At 38.9% G+C, this 25,617-nt stretch overlaps 1 protein-coding gene and 1 non-coding gene across 5 annotated transcripts in view; both read right to left on the bottom strand.

Annotated features, from left to right (window-relative positions):
- The window catches only part of LOC133865625 (transcription initiation factor TFIID subunit 2), a 66,038-nt gene extending 44,169 nt beyond the window's left edge, over positions 1-21,869 (bottom strand). For 2 of the 4 annotated variants that reach the window (XM_062302041.1, XM_062302042.1), the window contains exons 1-6: positions 21,644-21,868; positions 21,228-21,558; positions 15,199-15,344; positions 15,024-15,090; positions 4,881-5,080; positions 4,627-4,780 (exon numbers count right to left, since the gene is read on the bottom strand). In XM_062302041.1, the coding sequence (XP_062158025.1) occupies positions 4,627-4,780; positions 4,881-5,080; positions 15,024-15,090; positions 15,199-15,344; positions 21,228-21,558; positions 21,644-21,759 (1,014 nt within the window). In that variant the 5' untranslated portion in view covers positions 21,760-21,868. Of the gene's footprint in view, positions 1-4,626; positions 4,781-4,880; positions 5,081-15,023; positions 15,091-15,198; positions 15,345-19,031; positions 19,104-21,227; positions 21,559-21,643 lie in introns of all 4 variants that reach the window. The other 2 variants (XM_062302039.1, XM_062302040.1) reach the window with 2 other exon arrangements.
- Positions 13,650-13,722, bottom strand: TRNAF-GAA (transfer RNA phenylalanine (anticodon GAA)). Its single transcript has one exon. It is a non-coding gene; the product is annotated as a tRNA-Phe (tRNA).
- Positions 21,870-25,617: the final 3,748 nt, after the last annotated feature.

The raw sequence follows: 25,617 nt of genomic DNA, 5'->3' as shown, positions 1-25,617 counted from the left end.
AGGATGCGAGATGACAGAAAAGAATACTGCGAGCATAGGATTCAAAAACCCATCCGACTCGATTGAAAACTAATGGACATCAGCCTATTCCAACAATCATCAAGTCGGTATCATTTCCATCGACCAAAACCGACCCAACCTGCATCCATTCTTCAAAAATGCACACTTTCTCTTCTCACACTCAGAGCCTACCTCTTTGCTTCTCTCCTCTATCAACCCCAGTCTTAACCATTTTTACTCTGTTTCTCACACCTTAATCTACATGTTCCCATCTGCGTCCCTCTCTATCCTAAATCTCCTTCACTCTTCACTCCCAACCGTGACATCGTAGGCTCACTTACCATGTTCAAATAATTAGTGCCAGATGCATCTTCATTTCCATTGACATATACAGCCAAGAGTCCTCATACATTTTCGACTTTCCGATTTCTGCAATAACTGATTTAGATATCAATACCTTAATTTTTTTAATCTTTTTTTTTGCGTCATGTACTAGATCACAAAGAAATAGGAGATGTGGTGTTGAAGATAAATTTATAAATTTGGCTAAGTCAAAGATTGTTCCAATAGGCAATGTGGGGGATGTGGAAGATTTGGCGAGAGCATTCTTGGGCATAGAGTGGCTTCATTACCGATTTCTACCATTTGGAATGGTATTGAGAAAATGGAACATAGGTTGGTGGGTTGAAAGAGGCTTTATTTATCAAAGGGAGGCAGGTTAACTTTGATAAAAAAAGATAAAATAAAATACTCTTTCTAATTTACCAACGTATTATTTGTCATTTTTCCCTATTCCGGTAAGAATGGCTAATCTACTGGAAAAACTTCAAAGGGACTTTTTTTTGGGGTTATTGGTGATGAGTTTAAGTTTCATCTAGAGATTGTTCCCGTAGGTGATGTGGGGGATATTGAAGGTTTGGCTAGTATTCTTGGGTGTATAGTGGCTTTGTTGCCAATGAAGTATTTGGGTCTTCCTTTGACAGCTCCTTACAAGGCTTCTACCATTTGGAATGGAATTGAGAAGATGGAACAGTGGCTAATCTTTTTTTCGGGGGGGGTGGGGGGGGGGGGGGGGGGTATTGGTTAGGAGTTTAAGTTTCATCTAATCAAAAATATGTATTCCGATAATTTCAAGGGGTTTCGGGGTGAAAAATCTGATTCCCCAACCCCTCCTAATATTCTTCCATAACCCACCCCATATGCCCCAACAAACTCACTAGAACACTACCCTTCCCATGAGTTTCCATATTTAGAGTCCACTACCACTCTCCATCAAGCCTCTATCTCAAGGCCACACCGCCAGAGCCATTTACCTAAGAAAGCATGATTGAACTTCAACAAGTTCCTAATCCCCAGGCGATATTTGACCTCTTCGCCTTGCCCACCCCATAGAAAACCACGTTGAAACTTCTCAATACGATTTGCAACACTCAAATGAAAAGGAAAGAAGGCCATTAAGTACGTAGATAAGTTAGATACGGTACTCTTGATAAGAGTAATCCTACCACCCTTAGAAAAATATAGCATTTTTCCAACTAGACAACCAACGTTTTATCTTTTCGATAACACCGTACCAAATATGTTTGGCCTCATAGGGAGCCCCCGAAGGAAGATCAAGATACTTCAAGGGCAGCGACGCAACCCCACAACCCAAAATTCGAGCTAGCCCAGCCACATTATCAACATTTCCCACCGGAACCAGTTCTGACTTGGCTAAGTTCGTCTTCAAACCTGACACAGCTTCAAATAATAAAAATAAGCTTCGTAAAATGCAAAGATGATTTGGGGTTAGCCCCACAAAAAAGCAAGGTGTCATCCACAAACAAAAGATGAGAAATATCAACCCCTGTCCCCACAGAACCAAACAACAATCATCCACTCGCAGCAACTGAAATCAACTTACCTAACGCCTCCATCACTAAAACAAACAGCAAAGGAGACACAGGATCCCCTTGCCTCATGCCACGAGAGCTACTAAAGAAGCTTGTGAAGGAACCGTTCACCAAAACCAAAAAACGTAGTGAGGAAATACAATGAGCTATCCAAAAGCACCACTTCCCCCCAAATCCCATCTTCTCTGCATGTACAATAGACAATCCCAATTAATATGATCATAGGCTTTTTCTAAGTCCAAATTACAAATAACCCCCAGAGCAGATCTCAATCTGCTATCAAGACATTCATTGGCAATAAGAATAAGATCTAGAATTTGCCTACCTCAAATGAAAGCATTTTGTGACTTATAAATGATCTTCTCAACCAACCATACGCTTTCTTCTTGGCCTCTTTGATGCTTTTTTTGTATTTTTGAGGTTTGCACGGTGGTAAATCAAAATCATTTTTTTTTTACTTTTCAATCTCATACTCTATTCTCAAATCCAATTTATTTTCATGCTTTGTTTGATTAATAAGAAAGCAGAGAAAAGGGCTAAACAAATCTCTAGATTTCAAAAACTCTAAAACAAATAAACAATCTGAAAATAAGGCCCAAAGGTAGCGAAAAGAGGCTAATACTACACATGATGGCCCCACACGAACAATGTGAAACCCAAAAACCTAACCCAGCCAACCAGCCAAGTGAAACTGACCAACAGCGGTAGGTTCGGCTTAGTTTAGTTTCCAATTATTGATTGGTTAAATTTGGTTCATTGGTCAGATTCTACCTAGTGACACCACCGGTTCTGTAATCGGAATCCAACCAATAATGTCCAAAAAAATAATGCCACCTCTAGACAAATCCTAGTCGTACATAATAACAACAAAAAAGAAAAACTCAAATACCTAATGGTGCCTCTGAAAACTATTGTGCCACAATACTATAATCACCAATTTTTTCCAAGATCAATCAAAAGACTAAGTTGTGAGTGGCAAGTTTTGCTACTCACCCTTTTAGTCTTTTAGGCTGTCTTTGTTTCGATATAAAATCATTTCAAGAAAATATATTCCACAATATCTAATATCTCGTGCAACCCGAAATAAAAATCAACAAAAAATATTCTTCTGTCAAAAGAAGCTAGCCTTAATGGACAGAAATGGCAATTTCTTTTCAACACAGAAACCATTTTCCACCTCACTTAAGTTTGGGAAAAAAAAACCTACCCTCCCATTTCCGACCATTACTCAGCTTTGACCTACCACCATTCATTGACCATGGCCCTAAACTTCAAAGGTTCCCACACAAACACTACCAACGGCCACCCATAGCCACTCCACCTCCGCGAGCATCATGCCCTCAACCATTGACGGCCACCCATTGCCTAAACTCTTCAACTAAGGACCGCAAAGACAGCTTGCGGCATCATGGCTTATCACTCCAGCAGTGGGCCACAAGGATAGCTCCAATACCCAACACAAGCTCCTCGGCACAACCCTCATTGGTTCCAATCTGGCCTGGTCGCACCATGACACACTAGAAGAGTAAATTTTGGATAAGCTCACCAAGCTGAAATATCTTCTTGTGTAAGACCAAGACTCATCAAAACTCGCATTTGCTTTCGTCGCTCAAGTTCGACAATTTCATTAGTTTTGAATTACTTAAATATGGTGATTTGAGTTGGAGTAGGATTTGTGAATTTAGTTTGTGAAAATTGCAGAGTTTTTTCTTTTCTTTTTTCTTTTTTTTGGCCAAAGGGACAAAGTGGTATTCAGTTTTGAATTGTTTCAGGTACAGTGGTGGAGTAATGTTTTTCACATAATATATTTCTCGTCAAAATAAAAACAGCCTTAGTTAATTTACTAGATTTTTATGCCATCCTGTCATCCACTTCTATATTAATGTGAGGACTGTCTATTAAATTCCTCAATATTAAATGATGAACACACTTAAAAAATGTAGTAGTATGCAAGGCTCGCTATAATAGGGAAAGTTTAAAAGACAATGTATAAACCATGTCTAAGATAACGATCTTCAGACAAATTCAACTTCATAAATTCTAACAAAAGAAAAGAGAAAATGAGGGGGGAGGGTCGATATGTGCATCCTATCAATAAAAGTGTGAAACAAACTAAACATTACCAAATCATTTTATTTCATATTAAGAAAGAAGAAATTTTTTTATCATTCATCAAATGGCAATAGCAAGCAAAACAATGGAGCGTAGCCTTCCCTCCTAAGAAATAGAAAAAAATTAAAGACTTCCTATCCTTAACCAAGTAAGGTCAATATATTGACCAAATCAAATTCTTGGAAGGTCATAATAAATTGAAGACAGACATTATCAGAAAAACAAGACAGTAGTTCTTAAATAAATGGTGGAAATGGTGTTATTGACCAGTCACAGCTTGAGAGAAAATATCTAACAGGCCACCTGTCTCGTACAACAATTTTACATTTGATCGTTGCCATAGCTCAATATTTGCATACTACATTAATGCTTAGATGAACAAAACTACGCTACCACCAAATTCGCATTGTTGGTCTAACCTATTTCCATCACCTTAAGATTTCTTTTGCATTTAAAGCAATGGCCCCATATTAGATTCAAAAAGACAAACTTGCATACATACATCATACATTCAGCAGACATGCATTATTGCCCCATCATTCGGCACAGATGCATATGAGAAAAAATTCAACAACAATTTATAATAAACTCATCAACAATAAGAGGTCAAGGAATGACCAACCTGATCAATAACCTTCTCATCGAATAATGCTTGCGAACTAAAGATGCTCATAGAAGCCCCCAAACTTAGTGAGGATACAGCCATCTCAGGCTCTATAAAAACTTGCTTGTATGACTCAAACGGAAAGTCCACCGAAAGGTAATCCTTGTAACAGCTATAAAAAAAATAAGCATAACGTCAACATATGATGCAAAAGTAAAAAAGGCCCGTCTTGAAATCAAACCAACAACAGTCACATAACAAGGATGAAAAACCTGAATGCATTGTGGAAAAATTCCACAGTATTCTGAAGCTTTGACATATTAGCAGACAAACACATATGTGTTATGAGAGTGAAGTGGCGGTCCAAAATGATTTCAAATGGTGCAACTGCCAAAGATATCCACTGAGCGGCAACTGGAACATTTAATTTATATGCGTATGTTTTCCGAGGGGGGTTATCCTTGCTCAAAACCTGAAAAATACAAATTGCACTATTTAAAATGTTCAGTAAAGGGGAAAAAGAAAAACACTAAATGCCTGATTGATTCAAGAATGCAAAAATAAACATTGGATAACTTAATTACAAAAATATAATAATAACACATCTTTCCTTGAGGAAGGTATCTTGCCCCCACAACCACATACATCTAACAATGATTACGAGAAGCACCTAAAATGTTAGTGAGTTACTTGTATACAAGAAGTTGTGTCAAGGACTCACATGCCAGACCATCCATAAGAACCACAAACCTTAGATGCTTATGACAAAAGAAGGAATAAAGCTTAATTTTTTTCAATTATAAGCAATTTAAGCCAAACAATAGATTATTAAAAGAAAATAAAAGTCAGAGGCATAAGTGCCTAGACAAGCTAGAAAACTTACATCAAAGCTAACTTTGTGGAGTTAGCAAAGTAATTTATCTACATTACATGGGTATCCACATGTTATATAAATTTTTCTTTATCATTAAACAGGCATCCTTTTTTTTTTATATATATGTAAATCAATCTCAATAGAAAGAGCTTTCAAGGGCCGAGTACACAGGAACACATGATGTTATATAATTACTGTCTTCTAATATTTAATGGTTAGTACAAGCAAATGAAAATAAACATTTATCTGAAAATCAAAGTTCTGTTATTAAACAAACCTTGGCCAGTCTGGTGTGGATCTATTCATTTATGCATAACAAGCAGAAAACACAAATGCCACTGCTACCTGATACTTAAGGGAGGAAGAAGACTCCCTTTCTCTTTCTTTCTTGGTTGGGGGGGGGGGGGGGGGGGGGGGGGGGGGGGACCCATGAAATAGAGAGCTGAAGCTCACAAGCCTTCTTAGCACAATTTCGCAAATCTAGGCAGTAGACTACAAATTACCTAACCCACTTTCAATTTGCTAATCCAGCAGCAGAGCTTGGTTCACTTGTCTCCTGATTAAGCAAAAATCAAGCTTGACTTCAGGGTAATAGCTCCATCTCTTAATTTCAATTGAAGAAATAAAAAGAACAGCTCACCAAATTCTCTAGACATATATGCCAAAATAACCAGAGGCAACTCTTCTAGACGTATATGCAAAAGCAGGTATCTAATGCATCCTTATTGTTCTAAAAGATTCATTTTTTATTTTTTTTTCATTTTGTATTGAATGGAAATATCCAAATTTTGTTGCCTCTACATATATGCCATCTGTTGAACGCCCATGTGTCAGTATCAGTCAACCCACATGGAGAGGTAATGTGAATTAGAGTAAATAACTTAATGTTTCTAAGAAATTATAAGGACTTTCTAAACATAAAAACAAAAACTACTAAAAATAAAACCGGCAATTTCTTTAATATCAGAGAGCACACTTTAGTCATTGCCACAGCAAAAAACATCCCAAATATCTTCTTCGCCACTTACACCGTAGGTGTATATCTTTTTTTTGATAAGTAAGAAAAGTTTTATTAAAAAGCATAAGGTGCTCCTAAGTACACCGATGAGCTACTTGCAGATTCCATGCAAGCTTCGAAGAAGTCTGGCGGCTTATGTAATAAGGCTTCGATTGCAGAGCCTATTTCTAAGGAAGATTCTACAGCGCCCCCTTTGAAGTCTTTTGCATGTACGACGAGAAATGAAAAGAAAGAAGCAAGCAATGGGAAGAAGGGCTTCCTTCGGAAAGGATTTCTCAACTTGAGGCCGGCTATGTTAGCCCCTTCCACCTCTCTCTCCTTGCCCTCTGAGTTGGCCCCGTCTTCGACTTTGGGAGGACAAGGAAGTTGGTGTTGTGAGGGACAACAACATTACCTAGTCTCAACAGTGGCCTAATGGGTTCAATCCTTCTGCGGAGGTCGTGGTGTGGGAGCAGGATGAAGAGTTTTGGGATGGGGTGCCTTTGGATTGGGAGATGGATGATGGTCTTGAGGTGGAGTCTTTGGCTATTCTCGATGCTATTACAGAGGATTTTTATCAAGATCAATTGGTAGCTCACAAAAAGACCAAAGGCAAGAGGGAGCTTTTGGATTTGAAAAGCTCCGTTAACCATGGAGATGTGAGCGCTTCCTCAAGACGTCAAAAAGGAAAGGATCCTATGAGGTAGGGTTGTGTTCTCTTTGGTGGGTTTTGTGGTCTTGGGTTGTGGTTTGTAGGTTTGTTTGGGCTCTTTTGGGTTTTTTTTTTGGGTTTGTTTGAGCTCTTCTTTTGGCTAGCTTTTGGTTGCTAGCCAAAACTCTTCATCCTGCTCCCACACCACAACCTCCCCAGAAGGATTGAACCCAACAGGCCACCGTAGGTGTATATCTTTCTGGAAACAAGTGAATGAGGGTCCAACTTTAATTTATGATGTTTTACAAAGAACTGGAAGTGCTTGTATTAGGCTACAAGAAAGCTGTTATTCTTATTTGACAATGGCAACTTGCATTTCAGTTGAGTTCTTTAATATATAAAATTCAAGAAGTTGACTTAGAAAGTTTAAACTTTTATAAAGCCTTCTAGGGATTAGGTTTATATACTCCCTTAATACATAGGTTGTCAAGTTTCTTTTAATGCATTATTAATTTAAAGAAAAAAATAATAATTTTTGTTCATTTTTTTACATCCATGCATGATAAAGAGTAAGCTTCATTAGTATTCTTTTTTTTTTTTTTTCTGATGAATAATAATTTCTAAGAAGAAGAAAAAAGCACTTGTACAAGAAAAGTATACAAGAGAAGCAACCACCCTATTGGGGTCGAAAATCTAATTCATTAGCATTTTCAATGTCACCCTAAATAGAATTTTGTGCTTGCAGACACCAAATGACACCATTATTCATAAGCAGAACATGGATTCCTCCACTTTTCAAAAGATGCCCAAAAAGAAAAATACCAAAATCACGAATACAAGCCGATAAGATCCTTAAGTGGGGTCAAAGTAGGAGCTTTTCGACTTTCCCAATATTTTGATGACATTGCTGGGCAGCTTCAAGCCAAAAAAAAAAAAAAAAAAAAAAAAAGAAAGAAAAAAAAGAGAGAAAAAAAAAAAAACGGTTTTTGTGATTGTCTAGAAGAAATTAAAAAAGAAATAGTTCCAATTATTTAAATTGAAACAATTGAATTATCAAGAAGCTTAATGCACCCTTCATAGCTACTTGTCAAAGATATCATTAGCACATGTCTACAACAACATAGGGTTTCAATAGAAGTCAAACTCCTAAAAACCCTTGCCTATGTTTGTTGGATCAGCAAGTCCAAGTGGGGTATCCCCTTGAACCATGAGGCAGCCTTATTTGATAGGCCATTCATAGTCGAGCAACCCATATAAACATCTCACATATCATAAAAATCTAGGAGTAGCATATCAATTAACTTGTTTTGCACTCTCTTTATGATCCTTAATAAAAGGAACTCATTCTCTCTAGAAGTTAGTTAGGCCTTTCAGTTGAATTTCCTTAGCAGATATTGAGTTACAGCCAAAAGATATAAGGAGCCTCTTATGCACCACAGATATTGAATTTCCCTTCTTACTAAAAATTTCTCATTTAAAAGGGGAAAAATTTATTGCTTCTTGGTGGACTGCAAATAGCACTCGGAGTGCTTCTATGTGGAAGATTGTCCTTTCTTGCTTCTTGCGGTGTCTTTGAAGGAAAAGAAATGATAAAAGTTTTGAGGACCATGAGAGGATGTTGGTAGCTTGAGTCCTATTTCTCTTTTACTCCTTTTTTTTAATAAGTAATCGAGATATCATTAAAAGCGTAAGGCACCTTAGGTACACGGGGAGTATACAAGAGAAGCCAAGTACTAATAGGAGCAAAGAGAATTATAAAATCATAAAAACTGATTACCAAAGAAGAAACAAAAGCAGTTGTTCAAAGATACAAGGTGTTGAATAATAAAGACTTAATCTCTTCCAAAGTCTTCTCATGGTCCTCAAAACTTCTATCATTCATTTTTCTCTAAAGACACCACAAAAGGCACAAAGGCACCATCTTCCACACAGCAGCACTTAGAGTGCTGTCGGCAGTCCACCAACAAGCATACAAGTCGATTACTCGTCTAGGCATAACCCAAGGCGACCCAAACCAACTAGAAAAATATATATTTTTCTTTTATAATTAATCGAGATATTATTAAAAGAGTAAGGCACCCCATGTATACAGGAAATATACAAAAGAAGCCACCTAGGTCGTAGGGGTTAAAGAAACAAGAAAATCATGATAACACAAACAATGAATAAAACATAAACAGTTGAATAAAACATTCCACATAGCACGGGCAACCTTACAATGAAGAATATGATCCAGGGACTTTCCATTCTTTTTACACATACAATACCCATCAACCACAATGACGCACTACTTCCAGAGGATGTCCATGGCAAGGATCTTTCTTAGGACTGCCAACCAAGAAAAAAAAGCTAGCCTCAACGAAGCCTTAGTCTGCCAAACACTCATCCAGGGGGAGCGGAAACTATCATTACAACTCATGGCGCTGTGAAAGGATCTAACACCAAACAACCCTCTTTTGGAAGGGATCCACCACATCTTGTCATCGCCTTCCCATCTCGTTTTTACTCTTTATACTTGGACAACTGCGTTTGAATCTCACTGGGAGCTTGGCTTTCATAATTTTCTTGTTTTTTCTCCTCCAAGCTAGGTATTTCTCCCGTATACTCCCTGAGTACGTGAGTAGCGCTTTTCGTTACTATAAAAAGCGGGGGAGAGAGAATTGGAGGATCCTATCACTAGATTAGTATATAATTTGCAGTAACTTTGCAAAGGAGAGTTATGATCATGTGAATTGGTTTATAATTTGCAATACCTTTACAAATGACTCTTATGACCACATGAATTGTCTATTTGTGTTAGACAAGAGGGAGAACATCACATGGTACATCCCTATTCATTGTTGATTGTAAACGATGATTCTCAACATGGCTTATGAAGGTATAGGATTCCAAAATGATCACAATTTATTTCCACTATAGTGCTTGAGGAATATTAAAAGGGCACAATTTCCCCTTTCCTCTATGGTGCCTTTATTTTATTTTTTTAATCTTTTAAAGGGATGGGAGAGTGCAAGTTATTGATTCCAGCATGTACAAGGATCTTGTTTCCTATAGATAATTAAATAGATCTTTTGTATGCAGCAACATAAGGCCCCAAAAAGGGATACAATCCTCAACTCACACAGCAAAACAAAAATAGTTAAAGGAAAGAAAAGAAACAAAGAATCTTATTGCTGATAAATTATTAGATATTAATTGCCCTTCAAAGGTAGTAGCGTCGTAGCAGGGTAAAGATCAACCTTGTCAATAGTGGATCGATAGGGAGTTCCCTAACTAACAGGATTTGTCTTCGTACTAAATTTTCATCCTTAGTTACCCATCAACGAATATGTGGATATCTTCGTTCTATAACAAGGTGGCTGAACACCATTATAGCCATTTTTCCCCTTTCGAAGAAAATCCATATTTGAATAAGGATTTCTCTAGCCTCCTCTTCTGAACTTCAATTTGCTAACCATATTCTTGGCATTTATATGTTACCAATCTACTCTCATGTTTGGGTATAACATCAACCTAAGAAACCCTTCACTAATCATAAAGTTTTCAAAAATGGAGGACGCACACATTTTTTTTTTTGATAAGTAATAACATGGTTTTATTAAAAGCGTCAGGCGCCCCTTAGTACACCAGCAGTATACAAGAGAAAACGCAATGCTGGAAAACGAAAAAAAAAAAAAAACAGCCCAAAAAAAGAAAGAAAGAAACCCACCACACAAACCCACAGGAACCTAAGTCTACAAGCACAAAGAACCCCAATCCAACCCACAAGGAACACAAGAAACCCACCCAAAAACCCACAGGAACCTACACCCTAAAACACAACACCCGCAGCCCACAAGCAACCCACAAACTACAGAACCTGAGCCTTTCCTCTCCTACTCCTAGAGTGCACACTCGCAACGTCGTAGTTTAAGGAGCTCTTCAGATTCTGCAGTTCTCTCCTTTGATCTTATACCGCTTCCCCATACTAACCCGATAAAAATCTTCCTCAATGGCATCCAACAAAGCTAGGTCTGAATCTTCATCCTCAGCACCATCCGACTCCCACTCCAAGTGTAAGTCGGGAGGAAAAACGCCCAAGGGGTGAGGAGAATCACCTTCCTCTCCCTGATCCCACAAAACAATCTCCCCAGATGGGCTAAACCCTACCGGCCACTCCTGAGATTGGATCAAACCATTCGTATTGGGAGTCTCACCCTTGTCAATGGTCAACGATTTGCAGCCGTTCAAGGGGGAGGGAACTCTAGGGAGCAAGAACCCGCGCCGAAGACCCGCTCCCCCACTTGGCATCGGTAGGTTTTTAACCACAGTCCCGACCAAAGCCTGAGAAGATGTACCCAAACACTGCGTCATCGGCGACCTCAAAGCTGTCATTGCCTCATCAATCAAGGAAATATCCAACTTACTAGCTTTGGCCTTCGATTTCCGTTGATACCTCATGACCGATTGGGTTTCGGACGGGTAAATGGGAGCCCCACTATCCGCCATCACTGGAAGAGACAAGCGAATCCTTTCTCCCAACGCAACCGCCCCCAAAGAGGGACCTACAAATCCTTTAGAGTCCGAACCCAACCCCCCAAGCAAACACGGGGTTGAGTCACAAACTGACACATCCGACCGCAGGTTGGGCTTCGCCGCCCACTTTGAGGCGAACGAATCTTCAACCACTGCCGTGCACAAGCTAGGACTTGCGCCGGAGAACTCGCCAGTATCCGACAGCCCTCCACCCATGCCAGTCGTCGTCTTCACCTCCGACCTAGACCCATCTTGCCGGGCCAAAGCAGAATGAGCGAAGAAAACTGGATTCTCCACCGGAGAAGAACCCCCCATCAACGACGAGCCTGACTTGAACACCGGAAGAGTAGAAGACGACCCATCCAACGCTTCCGGCGCCGAAGAACCCAATCCCGACATTTCAGAGTCCAACCCCGCTTCGTTGAGTCCACAAACCTTATCTGGGAAAGACCTCTTAGCCTTCTTGGGGTTGGGCTTAAGGCCCAACTTCCTAGAACCATCCCTACAGCGTGGCCTTCTAGGCACAGCAGATGAGAACCTGCACTGGCCCAGTTTTAGCCCAACAGAAGAAATCCTGTTCTAGCCCACGTTAGACCCACTCACCCAATCCAGCCATACACCAACCTGCTCGAGGATCTTTCTGCAAAATGAGACGTCGCAGTCCCTTGTTCTGCACTCTCTGCCTTTTCGAACACTGGAGCCATCGACACAAAGGTCTTTACCCACCGGATCAAAATGGTTTCTCTCCCAAGCGGAACAGTCCACCGCCCGCCGGACTATCGCGCAAGACCGCTCCTTTAACGGGAATTGCTCCTCGTCGCACCAGGCCACCTCCTCCTGCGAGACCAGAATCCGGCCACCAAAAGCATGGATGGTTGGCGGCGAGCGAACCGCCTCCGCGAAAGACAGTGGACCCGCTGCATTTCCCATACAATCCCCCACCTTCTTCCCCCTTGCCTTCTCCTCCGGCGAGGAAACACTGAACCCGCACCCTACCGAAGAACCAAGAACTTCTATAGCCTTATGCAACTCACTAATAAACTTGAGCCAACCCCAACCACCCCGCCCCTCAGGAATACGAAGGAACCCTCTCTGAACGCCCACCCATAGACCGCTACCTCCACAAACCGGCCATTAGTGTTACCTCCAATACGAACTATCGTCACCTTCGCCCCCTCCCTGAAAGATTTGACAAAATCAGACAGACCATGACCACCCATCAACACCTCCATAGTCGAAACCAGCCATTCGATGCACTGGTTACTGAGGAGTACCACACCGGAATAAAATTTCCGCTTTTCTTCCACCCTTAGCACTGACACCCCTTCAATAACCGAGAAAGCAAACACTTTTGCCTCCACCAGAAATCGTCTATCCATCCCTCAACTTCTCACCATGTCCAAGCTCCTGGAAAGAGAACCAATTTTCTCTTCAGATCCCCCAGTCCTCCATCTAGTTGTTGCACTTAGTTGATGAAAGCAAGCCCTTTGAGGAGGCACACATCTTCAATATTAAGTCTGAAGAATGGTTTACAAGAGCAAACAAAATGCAACCAAAGCTATTTTCCTCTTCAAATCAAGACTGGTGCTCCACATAGAGGGATATTGTCCTTATCAAGGGGGATGAATGTTTTGAACCATCGGATCTTTGAGGATAGCGAGTCCTATGTGCTACTTCTTAAATCCTCCTTCTTGAGATGTCTTATGGATTGGGCCTTTGCTCATGTTCCTAACTTCTCTTCCGGGAATTTGGTAGATTTGATTTGTTTTCTAGATTGTAACAGCAGCTAATTCATGGTGCTCTTGTTTCTCTTGTATAGCAACTAGTTCTTTGGTGCTCTTGCTTTCTTGTATACTCTTCGTGTACAAGGTTTTTCCTCTTTCTTCAATAAAAATTATTATTATTCATAAAAAGGGGGGGGGGGGGGGGGGGGGGGGGGGGAATGTTTCATCAAATAACCAGGTTATTAGTTAACTCAACAAAGCCCCAATCCCAGAGATGCATGCGGTGAGCGTGGATTGAACACGCGACCTTCAGATCTTCAATCTGACGCTCTCCCAACTGAGCTATCCCCGCAAATAACAATAACACACCAGTTGGGAATCGAACCCTGTCTGCACCATGGCAAGCTCTCTTATGAAGTTTCAAAAATTTAGCTCAAATAATTTGGTTCTCCAAGATTTGCCCCTCCGAGAAATGAAAAATTGGGAACTAGAACCCCCTAATTGTCACAATAACACCACCACAGGTGCAAGAAATTCAAAGAGAAGAGAGAAAAAAATCATTGACAAGCAACCAAAGCTCCTAAAATCCCTATGGTCAACCCACAGTATATGGTGACGTTTTAAATTTAGAGAAGGCACCATGGCCCAAACAGAAAACTACAAAAGCAAATATCTTGGTAAGAATTTCAATTATTGCATGGTGAAAATTCCTCCTAAAATACAAATGTAATAACTAGATTCATTGATTAGAATTCAATGATGTCACATAATTGTTTGAGTAATTTGATGAGTAAATGCTCTTTTTCAGTTTTTCCAACTGGGTATCTTGGAAACTGCAGAAGTTTTCTAGGAAGGAATAACAAGAGCCCGAAAATCCCCACCAGATGTTCCAACTTGTGGTCCACTACCCTAAACAGCAAACCCCCATCAATGATCAAGTTATAATGTAGTCATTCACCTCCTTTCGAATATCCCTTGTCATCCACTACTTTTTTTTAACCAATCAGCTACACTTTGGGTGCTTCATTCTTTAGTCCCTAGTATTGCTAAAAGGCTGTTTTATCTTTTTGTTATAATTGGCCTTTTACAATTAAGGATTTTGCAGGGTCCATCGTGGTTTAAACCCACTATTGTCTTTCTTTCTTTTTTAACCCGTTTCCCTGCACCGACTCTTCACTGCTGATTCTTTTCTCTTTTCCCCATGATTAAACTAGAAACGTTCTTCGCATGCAAGAATATTTTTTAACAGTTTAAGAGAATGATAGGATGTAAAAGTTCATTAAAGGAAACACTAATTACCTAAAATATATTATTCAGTACAGCATGATACTGATTCTATTACCAGTATTTCAATTTCAAACCAATGATCTCCTCTATTAACTTAAAAGATGTGGAATGAGATTATTGAGACTACAAGTGAGAATATATGCATGGCATTCATACATTAAGAATAGAGTTTGTTAAATAATGCAAGTCATACAACCAATTGCACAATACGAAGTATAATTAAAAGAAGTAAATAAACGTTGAACATCAAACATTATATGAAATTTAGTTTTGAAACATCAATAGATTGATCACAAATATATGCACATCTTCCAATGGAAGTGCTCATTATCGCATCACTCATATACAAAATATCAAGTATCCCACCTGGTATAGCAAGGTTCCATTGCTGACAGCCACAAGATTTTGGGCAACCGTAAACTCTAAATCATAGCTGAACATGTAACATAAAAACCCAATCAATACATCGTATGAAACATGAAATGGCCAGAATTGCCACAAAACACCCACACGGACAGTCATACAATCAAACAGTTCATACCAGCAGCGCTGCGAACTGTCATCCATACAAGGGAACCAGCAGCGTGCACGCCTTATCTGGTTATCAGTATGTAGCACATTATTCTTGAAGTGAATCCCCGTCTCTGCCTTCTCTACCCAATACTCAATACGAACCAATCTCACATTCTGCACCCAACATTAACCTACATGAGAAAAGCATACCACACATTTGCTTCTTCTTCTATGAGAAAAAAGAAATAAAATATTGGTTCAGCTTTAAATGTCTACGAATACGTGCCTACTTTGGTTAGCTACCAACTATTACACTAGGGTTTCGTGTGTGTTTTTTAGATTTCAGTTTCTTATACTTTTCAATTGTAGCAGTACTTTTGTCATATTTCTATGCATACAAGATGTGCCATAAAATATAGTATCTCTTAAATTCTTCTAGTATCAGGCTAGCCACTTGGGTTCAAATTGCTCATGCTAATACTAATAAGTTCTTGACCTTCCACACAATTTCTAAACAAAACATTATGTACACACATGTCAATGTTTAGAGAAGAGAGAATTTGGGAAGAATGAAAATTCTATTAATCTGAATGATCAAACTTTACAAGACTTACAGTATATATACTGTACTGCAATACTTACATTGGTAGTCAAAGACTAGCTAAACAAACAATTAACAATTATAAAAACTGTTTAACAAACTAACAGAAAAAGGCACATGTCTATATAAATAAACACGTGTAAAATATGATCTAAACTCTGATACTCCCCCTCAAGATGGATGGTAGATGTCACGGACAGACATCTTGGACAACAGAGAATGAAAAACAGCATAGCCAAGAGGCTTAGTAAGGAAATCAGCGAGCTGATTTTGAGAAGAAACATGAAACGTCTTGATAATGCTAATCAGGTGGCAATCGAGCTCAATGTGTTTTATTCGTTTGTGGTACACAGGATTTGCAGCAATATGGAGGGCTGCCTGGCTGTCACAGTAAAGGAAAGCAGCTTGTGGATGAGGAACAAATAAGTCCTTGAGTAAGGAAAGTAGCCACATTATTTCACAGCAAGTGGAAGCCATAGATCTATACTCGGCTTCAGCTGAAGAACGAGAGACAGTTTGTTGTTTCTTGGACTTCCAGGAAATGAGAGAACTACCAAGAAACACACAGTAATCAGTGATAGATCGCCTAGTGTCCACACACTCTGCCCAGTCTGAATCGCAAAAGGCCTTGAGATGAAGATCACCATTGGCAGGAAAGAAAAGACCTTGAGTTGGAGCAAATTTAATATATCTAAGCACACGGTGAGCAGCATCAAGGTGAGGCTGCCTTGGTTGAGCCATAAATTGGCTAAGGGTTTGAACGGAATAGGCTAAATCAGGACGAGTGATGGTCAAGTACAATAAACGACCAATCAATCTCCTGTCCTCAGAAGCATCCGAGAGAAGATCACCATTATCCTGGGAAAGCTTCAAGTTTTGCTCCATAGGAAACTGAATTGGCTTGGAAGCCAACAAACCAGAATCCTCCAAAATTTCTAATGCATATTTCCATTGACAATCAAAAATTCCACTGGATGACCGAGCAATCTCCAAGCCAAGAAAGTATTGTAAAGAGCCCAAATCTTTGAGCTTGAATGTGGCATTCAGCACAGTAATAAAGGAAGACACAGCAATAGAATCAATGCTAGCAATAGCCACGTCATCCACATAAATGAGTAAAGCAATAGAGTAATGATTCATTGCCACTTTTTTATACAACTATTCACCACCTTGTCTATGTGGTAAGGTGGTCCCCTACTACTTTTTGAATTTTAAAAATAAAATAAGGTGGGGGGACCACCTTGCCACATAAGCAAGGTGGAGAAAAGTTGTATAGAAATGTGGCAATGAATCATTACTCAAAGCAATAAAGGAAGAGCCTTGTAAGCGGGTGAACAAAGAATAATCTGCTTGAGATTGGGATAAAACCAAGACTAATAAGAGTGGATGAAAATTTAGAAAACCATTGTCTTAAAGCTTGCTTCAAAACATATAGGGACTTGGTTAATCTACACACCTTTGACTCCCCCTTAACACCAAAACTCGGGGGCATTTTCATATAAACTTCCTCATGCATCCATGCAAAAAAGCGTTATTGACATCTAATTGGTGCAAAAACCAATTGTTGGCAGTAGCAAGGGCTAAGAAACATCTCATAGTAGTCATCTTAGCAACCGATGAAAAGGTATCATGATAATTCAAACCCTCACATTGGGTGTATCCCTTTGCTACTAACCTAGCCTTATATCTTTCAATGCTCCCATCAGCTTTAAACTTGACTTAATAAACCCACTTACATCCTATGGGATGTTTGTTGGGAGGAAGGTCACAAACTACCCATATTTTATTAGCCTCAAGAGCTGAAATCTCAACTGACATGGCATCACGCCAATGACCAAAAACAACAGCCTCATGATAGAACTTAGGTTCAGGTTGAGAAGTGATAGAGGGACAAAAATGTTTGTAAGCAGGGAACAATTTATCATATGAAACAGAACTAGAAAAAGAATAGGGAATACCTGACTTTTGTGCAGTGGAGGACAGAATAGAAGGCAAGGAAGAAGCCAATTGACAGTGATAGTTCTGCAGGTACCGAGGTTTAGTTTTAAATCTAGATGATTTACGAATAGGAGGCTGAGATGAAGGTTCAACTGAAAAGAAGGTAGAGATAAAGGCTGATCTGAAATAGAAGAAGAAGAATGATCTGGTTGGGAAGGAGAAGAAGAAGAAGAAATGATAGGAGAAGTAGGTGTAGTAGAAGAAGAAAAATCAAATGACAAATCAGAAATTGGAACAGGTAAAGAAACAGGAAATTCTAGAGATGAAGAAACAGGATTAAGAAAAGAACCATCAGTAAATGTATGTGTGAGATTTAAGGCAAAAGGGAATATATTTTCATGAAAAACAGCATCTCTAGAATTGATAATAGATTGTGTATGCAGATTATAGAACCAATAGCCTTTTGTGCCAAAGGGATACCCAATAAACACACAAGGTAAGGCTCGAGTATCAAATTTGGTGCGATGTCTAGATAAAGTGGAAACACAAGCTAGACACCCAAAAACCCAAAGATGAGTATAAGAAGGAGAGACTTTATAGAGAAGTTCATGTGGAGTTTTGTGAGAAAGAATAGGTGGAGGAAGTCGGTTTATAATGTGAGCAACAGTAAGGATAAAATCACCCCAAAAAGAAATGGGAACTTGAGATTGGAATTTTAAAGCCCGAGCTACATTTAGCAAATGTTGGTGTTTTCTCTCCACAACAGCATTTTGTTGTGGAGTTTCAACACAAGAGAGTTGATGAATAGTACCATGTGTGGAAAAAAAATTGTCCATTTTGAATTCAAGACCATTATTGCGGATGCATTTGATGGTGAGACTAAACTGAGTTTGAACAAAAGTAAAGAAAGATTGAACAAGAGAGCGTGTTTGGGATTTATGTTTCATTAAATGCACCCAAGTGAAACGAGTAAAGTCATCCACAATGGTTAAGAAAAAAACAGAACCATTTATTGAAGTATGAGTCATAGGCCCCCAAATGTTACAATGGACCAATTCAAAAGGCATACAAGAAGTAGTTGTATGTACAGGGAAAGATAAACGGTGTTGCCTAGCTAAAGGACATGTAGAACATATGTCTTTAGAATTACAGGAAATATCAGGAACATTATTATGAAGAAATTGCATTTGAGATGCAGAAGGATGACCTAACCTATAATGCCATACATCAGAAATGGAATTCTTTATTGAATTAAGGCAAGCAGAAAACGAACTAGCAACAGTACTAGCAGCAGATGAAATTGAGAAAGAGATGGATAAAACCTTCGGTTGCTGTAGATAGAATAGACCGCCTTCTTCCTTACCCAATCCAATCGTCCTCCAAGGACACAAAGTCTGGATAAATCAAAAACCAGCCAAGAAAATTAAGCAAACTTTGAGAAATTTGTAAGTTTACTATCAGAAATAAGTTGAAAGTAAAAGGGCACACAAAGGACTTCAGTTAGTATAAGACTTTCTAAAATAACAACAGTACCAATGTGTGTAACAGGAACAACAGAGCCATTAGGCAATTTAACAAAAGTGGAAACCACCACAGTAATGGTGGTGAAAAGGATGGGATCAATTGCCCCTGTATCAATAATCCAAGGAGTGCAATTTGGATTAAAATGAGGAGATTTAACTAAACAAGTTGCTGAGAAAACAGAATACTTGAACTCAAGATTGGAAAAAATAGAAGTATAACCTGACACTTGAAAAGAAGTGGAGACTGGAGCAGAGGAAGAAGCACACATGCTACCTGCCATGTGTGCAGAAGGTTGCTGGACAAGTGATTGTTGTTGAAGGAGGGATAGAAGCTATTGACACTGGTTTGGAGTGATGGTCAGTTGAGGTACAGCATGATGAGAATCAGTCGAAGAAACAGAATTAGTATCTGCCTCCTGAACATGATTGGCAGAATGACTAAGTGCAGACTTTTTGATGTTCTTAGTGAATTTGAATCCCGGTGGGAATCCATGTAGGTGATAACATTTGGCTGCAGTATGACCGGGTACTCCACAATGAGTACAAATGGGCTTCTCTTTGCGATATGGTTGCTTTGTGAAATGAGAAACGGGAACAGAGGAATTTGCCAGAAGAGCTGTAGATTCTTGAGCAAAAATCTGTGATTTAACACCAGTCAGTAACATGACCAACAATCTCGACTGTCTGCTTACCTGAACTCTCTCTAGTGCTCATGAAGTAGCTCGCTTGTAAGTAGTCTCTATCTCAAAAGTTCTCTACTGAGACGGGCGCTGGGGGCGAACTCAACTTGAAATGGATAGAGCATTCCGATTGGGGGAAGGGAACTGCAATAGATCTTGCGAAATTTCTTGTTGCTTCTCTTCTTGTGTCACCAAAGAGAAGACCTTATTTACGGAAGGCAGAGGCTCCATCAACAAAATCTGGCCTCGAATAGAAGCAAATGACTCATTTAAACCCATGAGGAGTTGATAAATGTACTCCTGATGAAAGAATTCAGCAACAACTTTCATACCACCACAGGAGCAAGGAAGAATGGAATGATAGTTACTGAGTTCGTCCCAAAGTGACTTAAGTTGAGTAAAATAGGAACTCACAGAAGAACTCCCCTGAGAAAGAACCGAAATTGATTTCTAGAGCTGGAAAAACCTAGGTCCGTTTTTCTGAGAAAAATGCTCTTTGAGATCAAGCCACATACCGTGACAATTATCAATGTAGATGACGCTGGCGGCGATTTCTTTGGAGACTGAATTTAGAATCCAGGACAGAATCATGTTGTTGCAACGCACCCAAGCCTGAAATTCAGCGTCGGCGTCGATTGCAGGTTGAGTAAGAGAGCCATCGACAAACGCCAACTTATTCTTCGCAGTGCGAGCCATTGTCATGGAACGACTCCAGGTATTATAGTTTTCACCAACGAGTTGTTGAGAGACGAGAATCGCTCCCAGACTTTCGCCTTGAGCAAGATAAAAAGGACTTGCAAGATTGGTGAAAACAGAGGGTGAAATTGTGAATTGAAGAGGTGGATTTTCGGTGTTTGGTGAAGGATTATCAGCAGGTGAAGTTTGAGAAGATGGAGGAATTTCGGACTCCATGGTTGTACGCACTGATAGCATGTCAATGTTTAGAGAAGAGAGAATTTGGGAAGAATGAAAATTCTATTAATCTGAATGATCAAACTTTACAAGACTTACAATATATATACTGTACTGCAATACTTACATTGGAAGTCAAAGACTAGCTAAACAGACAATTAACAATAATAAAAGTTGTTTAACAAACTAACAGAAAAAGGACGTGTCTATACAAATAAACACGTGGAAAATATGATCTAAACTCTGATAACACACAAACTATAGAAGTATAAGCTACCAGCTAAATCTGAGGTAAGCAAAACAAACAATTCCATCAATTACCAAACGCTAAGACTGCGTTCACGGCCCACATAACATTCAGTTAACCAAAAGCAGCAGCAAGAACACAGATAGAAACTATAACCTGCTGCTTGGTCTCGCCGGACGAATGAAACCCATTCTCCGCCACAGGCAGCTGATCACTCCCACTCTTGAAACCCTTACAGCAATTAATCAACAAGTTGGGGACCAATTCCCTCTCGAGCGCCGATACATATGCCGCCCCAGCCGCATCTGCCGCCGAACTTGGCGTCGTTACAGCGCTCCACCTCTTCTCGCTCTCCACGTGATGCTGGCGCGGGTAGTACTCGAACTCCGCCGCCTCTCCATCCACCAAAACACTCCCAATCCCCAAATTCTCCGCGTGTAACCCAACAATTCCAATCTCCGGCACCGCAATTTCCAACTCCGTATGCCTAAAAGATCAAAAATTCAATAGAAAAACAAATATAACTTGGCATATACGTACAAATATGTGAGGGAGTGGGTATAGAAACAGACCCGTAGATTTGGCGCCGATCGATGTCGATGGAGATGCATAGCTTTTGGTGGCGGACTAGGGCTCCGGTATTTTCGGGCTTAGCGTCATCGTTTTTGGGCTTGCGAGGCTTCGCCATGGCTAGGCCGACCGTAGTAGAGCATGCGTGTGAGCAGCTAAGCTGTGTGCATTTCTTTGCTCAGCTCGATGGGGTTGGAGGGTGTATATATAGAAGGATTCATTGGCTCTCTGGTTTTATGTCTCTCACCGATTGGTTGACGTCGTGCCCTAGCCAATAGAGATTGTCGTTTTGGCTTGGCTCCTACTCTCGTCAGCGGCTGTGATCCAACGGTGGTGGGTTAATTCTAGCCGAAACAGCATGTGCTTTTCTTTTCTTTTTACCCTATTTCCACATTTCCACGGCTGGAAATAAGCACAAGTACTAATGGAGTCCCGATGGGTAGTTCAATTGGTTGGGAATTACGCCTCATGAAGCGAAGGTCTATAGTTCGAATCCCCCTCCCTCCTCTTGTCTGAACATGTCAAAAAAAAAAAACAAAACAAATACTAATGTAAAATTCAAAATATGGAAGTTTCAACGAAAATAATTAATGCAGAAAAAATAACTTGACAAATCAAAACAATGAGTTTTATAATGGATACACAATTGACACGTGTGAATATTAGAAGTTGGTCTGTATGAATTTTTCAGTGTGTTTGGAAACACTATCATCTCCCTCTTTAATTTTTTTTCACTTCTCTCAAAAAAGTCAAATCTAAAACATTCTAACATTTTTTTCACTTTTTATATCATATCAATCATTTTTTTTATTACCATTTACATAAAAAAACCAACTATAAAACAAAACTTTTTCCCTTTCTATAATATAATTCTAAACTTTTTTATATTTTATATCACATCAATCACTTTTTACTATTATGTAAACAAAAATTCTACAATACAACCATTTACCAAATACACCCCGAAAATTTCTATCCTCCTATAATTGCGCATTTTGAAAGCATCTTTTTTTAGGAGGATTAAAAGTGTAACCAGCCCTATGACCAACTAGCTCTCCCTTCTTGTGCTCCTACTTTCTCTCTCTTTGGAGAGAACTATTTAAAGACCTTCGTCTTTTCCTCTGCCAGTCGCTTCTATTTTCATCTCCTCATATCCTTTTCTCCCCTTTTTCTGTGTCTATCTATTGTCATGGATGAATCAAAAGTTGCTCTCCATGCCCTAATCTTCGATTTTTCTTGAAATTGATAATCCTCTGCATAACTCAGATAAAATTGACATATTTTGAAAATCTGAATGTTTTGGCATATCAAACTTATAATGCTCCAATTGAAATATCAAAATAATTTTTTCTTGCTCAGTAAAATCTTGAGGATAAAACGTGTCAACTAAGTTGCATATATCATCGATCTTAAATGGTTTGTATGCATCTTGAGGGCTAAAAGCAACACTAAGAATAAAAAGTTTCACTGTATACTCACTAAATCTATTATTCAGTTCTTGCAATTGGAAGTCTATTGCAGTAGTAAATACATCAATTCTAAAATGATGTTATATTGTCATGGAAGGTTCTTCATCATGGCGACATGATCTACCTTGAGCTCTAGTGTAACGAGCATTCATATCAAAAACATCAATTTCATTTTTTTCACAAAATGATTTAACAGTATCAAAGAAAGGCTCACACTCTTCATTTTTCAACTTTTGAAGAAGTAATTTTGTAGTTGAAACTACACTCATGACATTTAAAATGTCTTGAGAATTTTGTTGCAAAACTTGACAAAGAGAATTAGTAAATCCCATAATCTGCTTCACCAAATACAATATCAAAACAAATTCAAATGATATTAATGCCATATAAGCCGCTTCAGCATCACTGCGTTGAGAATAGTTGGTTCCCTCTTTTGAGATAGTATCGAGAATTGAGCAAGTTGCACGAAACAATTTTATAAAGCTATAAACAGAATAATAATGAGAATACCATCGAGTATCCTTCGAGTCTCAATTTCATTAGAAGCAATCATACTTTCAATCTCAGCAACTTGAGTAGATTATTATTCATCATTGCGTTTTGAAGAACCAACAACAATGTTGATAATAAAATTCAAATTGATAAAGAACTTGATACGAGCCTCAACCGACACGCTCTGAGACCCAATAAACAATATTGGAATATTTGCCCAAGAAAGCTAAAATTCAGATTTTTAATAGAAAACCCTGACCCAACGTTTATAAATAAAACGCAAACCAAATGTATAAAGTAACAAACCCCGACACAATGATTATAATTGAATCACGAACCCAAGGTATAAAATAACAAACCCTGACTCAATGATTATAATTGAATCATGAACTGAAGGTATAAAATTTGAACACCACAAGGAAAAATCCTTGATAAGTTCACAGGTTCTCTGAAGAACCAATAGAAGAAAACAAACCTTACAATTTCGATTCAATGATACTTCATATAATGCCCGGGAAAGACGTCATACTTAGGTTATTAAATATATGCATGCATAAGTATAAGGCTTAAGAATTACTATTAGTCTAATAAAATTATTATATATATATATATATGCATGTAGAGAAATGGATCAGTAAAGTTAAAGTCGATCAAGCGATTCTGATGTTGATTGAGCGACTTTGGTAGTAATGTAAAATCGATCGAGCGACTTTCTGATCGATCGAGCAATTGTGGGTCGATGTCGATCGATCAACTAATTTTAGATCGAGCGATTTTATCCAGTGCGACGCAGCTTACGGGTGAACAGCAGAAAGCGATTTTCTACCTTTGATTTTGAACCCATTACTTGTGGACGGCTCCAAATGATTGAAACCCATTCAGTTAGCCTAAGTTAGCTTAGTTTGGTTGAAATTGAACTAGATATGGTAGTACAATCTAATTATGACACTAGATATGGAAAAAAATCTAATATTGGATATTGCATGATCTTGCATGGATATCTCTCTCTCTTGCTGTCAAAGATCCGACCATTGGAAGGAATTGTGCTGGCTTGATCTAAACCATTCAAAGTTATTATATATAGCATGCATGGGACATCAAAAATCAGCCAAAGCTCTCCCCATACCACTCACGTAAGCTTCCCTTCCCTTCACTGTTTTGGTGCTGGATCTTCCATGGGAAAACTCTCTCACTCCCCTATGAAAACCAGCACTTATGAGCTAGAAATGAAGTCTTAAATCTCCTCTTGTTTCCCCACAAAACACTAGAAATCAACATCTGAAATCCCTCTCTGATTCTAGCTCAAAAACCAGCAACTTCCAACTCATTTTAAGCACTCTGTTTTGGAATTAGATCCCTTCCTTTTATCCAATCTATTGGGTACGAATTTTGGTAAGTAAATCTTCCTTTTCACTCTCTAAAATTCAGTATTTGTTCCCTAGGATCATGGGTTGTTTCTCCTCTTATAATGAGAGAGTTACACCTATGAAGTTTTAAATAAGCAAGATAGTAACTTTGCCTTAATACTTTGTGTGTAAATGAGCTGCTGAAATGTATGTGCGTTGATTAATAAAAATGAAGGTGTGAAGTGAATTGTGTGTGAGATGTATGCTGGAATTCTCTGCATGAATGAGAATATTAAAATTAGTGAGTGAGTATATATGAGTATATGGCTAATATGTGTGTGTGTAGAAAGGATTATTTTGGCTACAAGGTGTACATAATATATATATATGGGTATGAGTGGGAGTCATATATCAATATACTAGTTGGATTAATGGCTAATAAAAGAGGATGTTTTAGTTTCATTATTCAATAATCTAAGATGTCATTCAATATCTTGATTAAAAAAACCAAAAGCGGAAGTGTTAGAACGATCGTTAAAATAATACTTTAAGGATAAGTGTAGTAAACATATTCGTAGCACCTTTTCACTAATTTAGTATTACTACATGATTGAAATTATGCAGTTGTAAAGAAAGATTTTTGGAGCAGAAGCTGGTTGACTTTTCCTA

The sequence above is a fragment of the Alnus glutinosa genome, chromosome 4 (assembly GCF_958979055.1).
Source record: "Alnus glutinosa chromosome 4, dhAlnGlut1.1, whole genome shotgun sequence".
NCBI lineage: Eukaryota > Viridiplantae > Streptophyta > Magnoliopsida > Fagales > Betulaceae > Alnus > Alnus glutinosa.
This window is presented reverse-complemented; position numbering and strand designations above follow the sequence as displayed.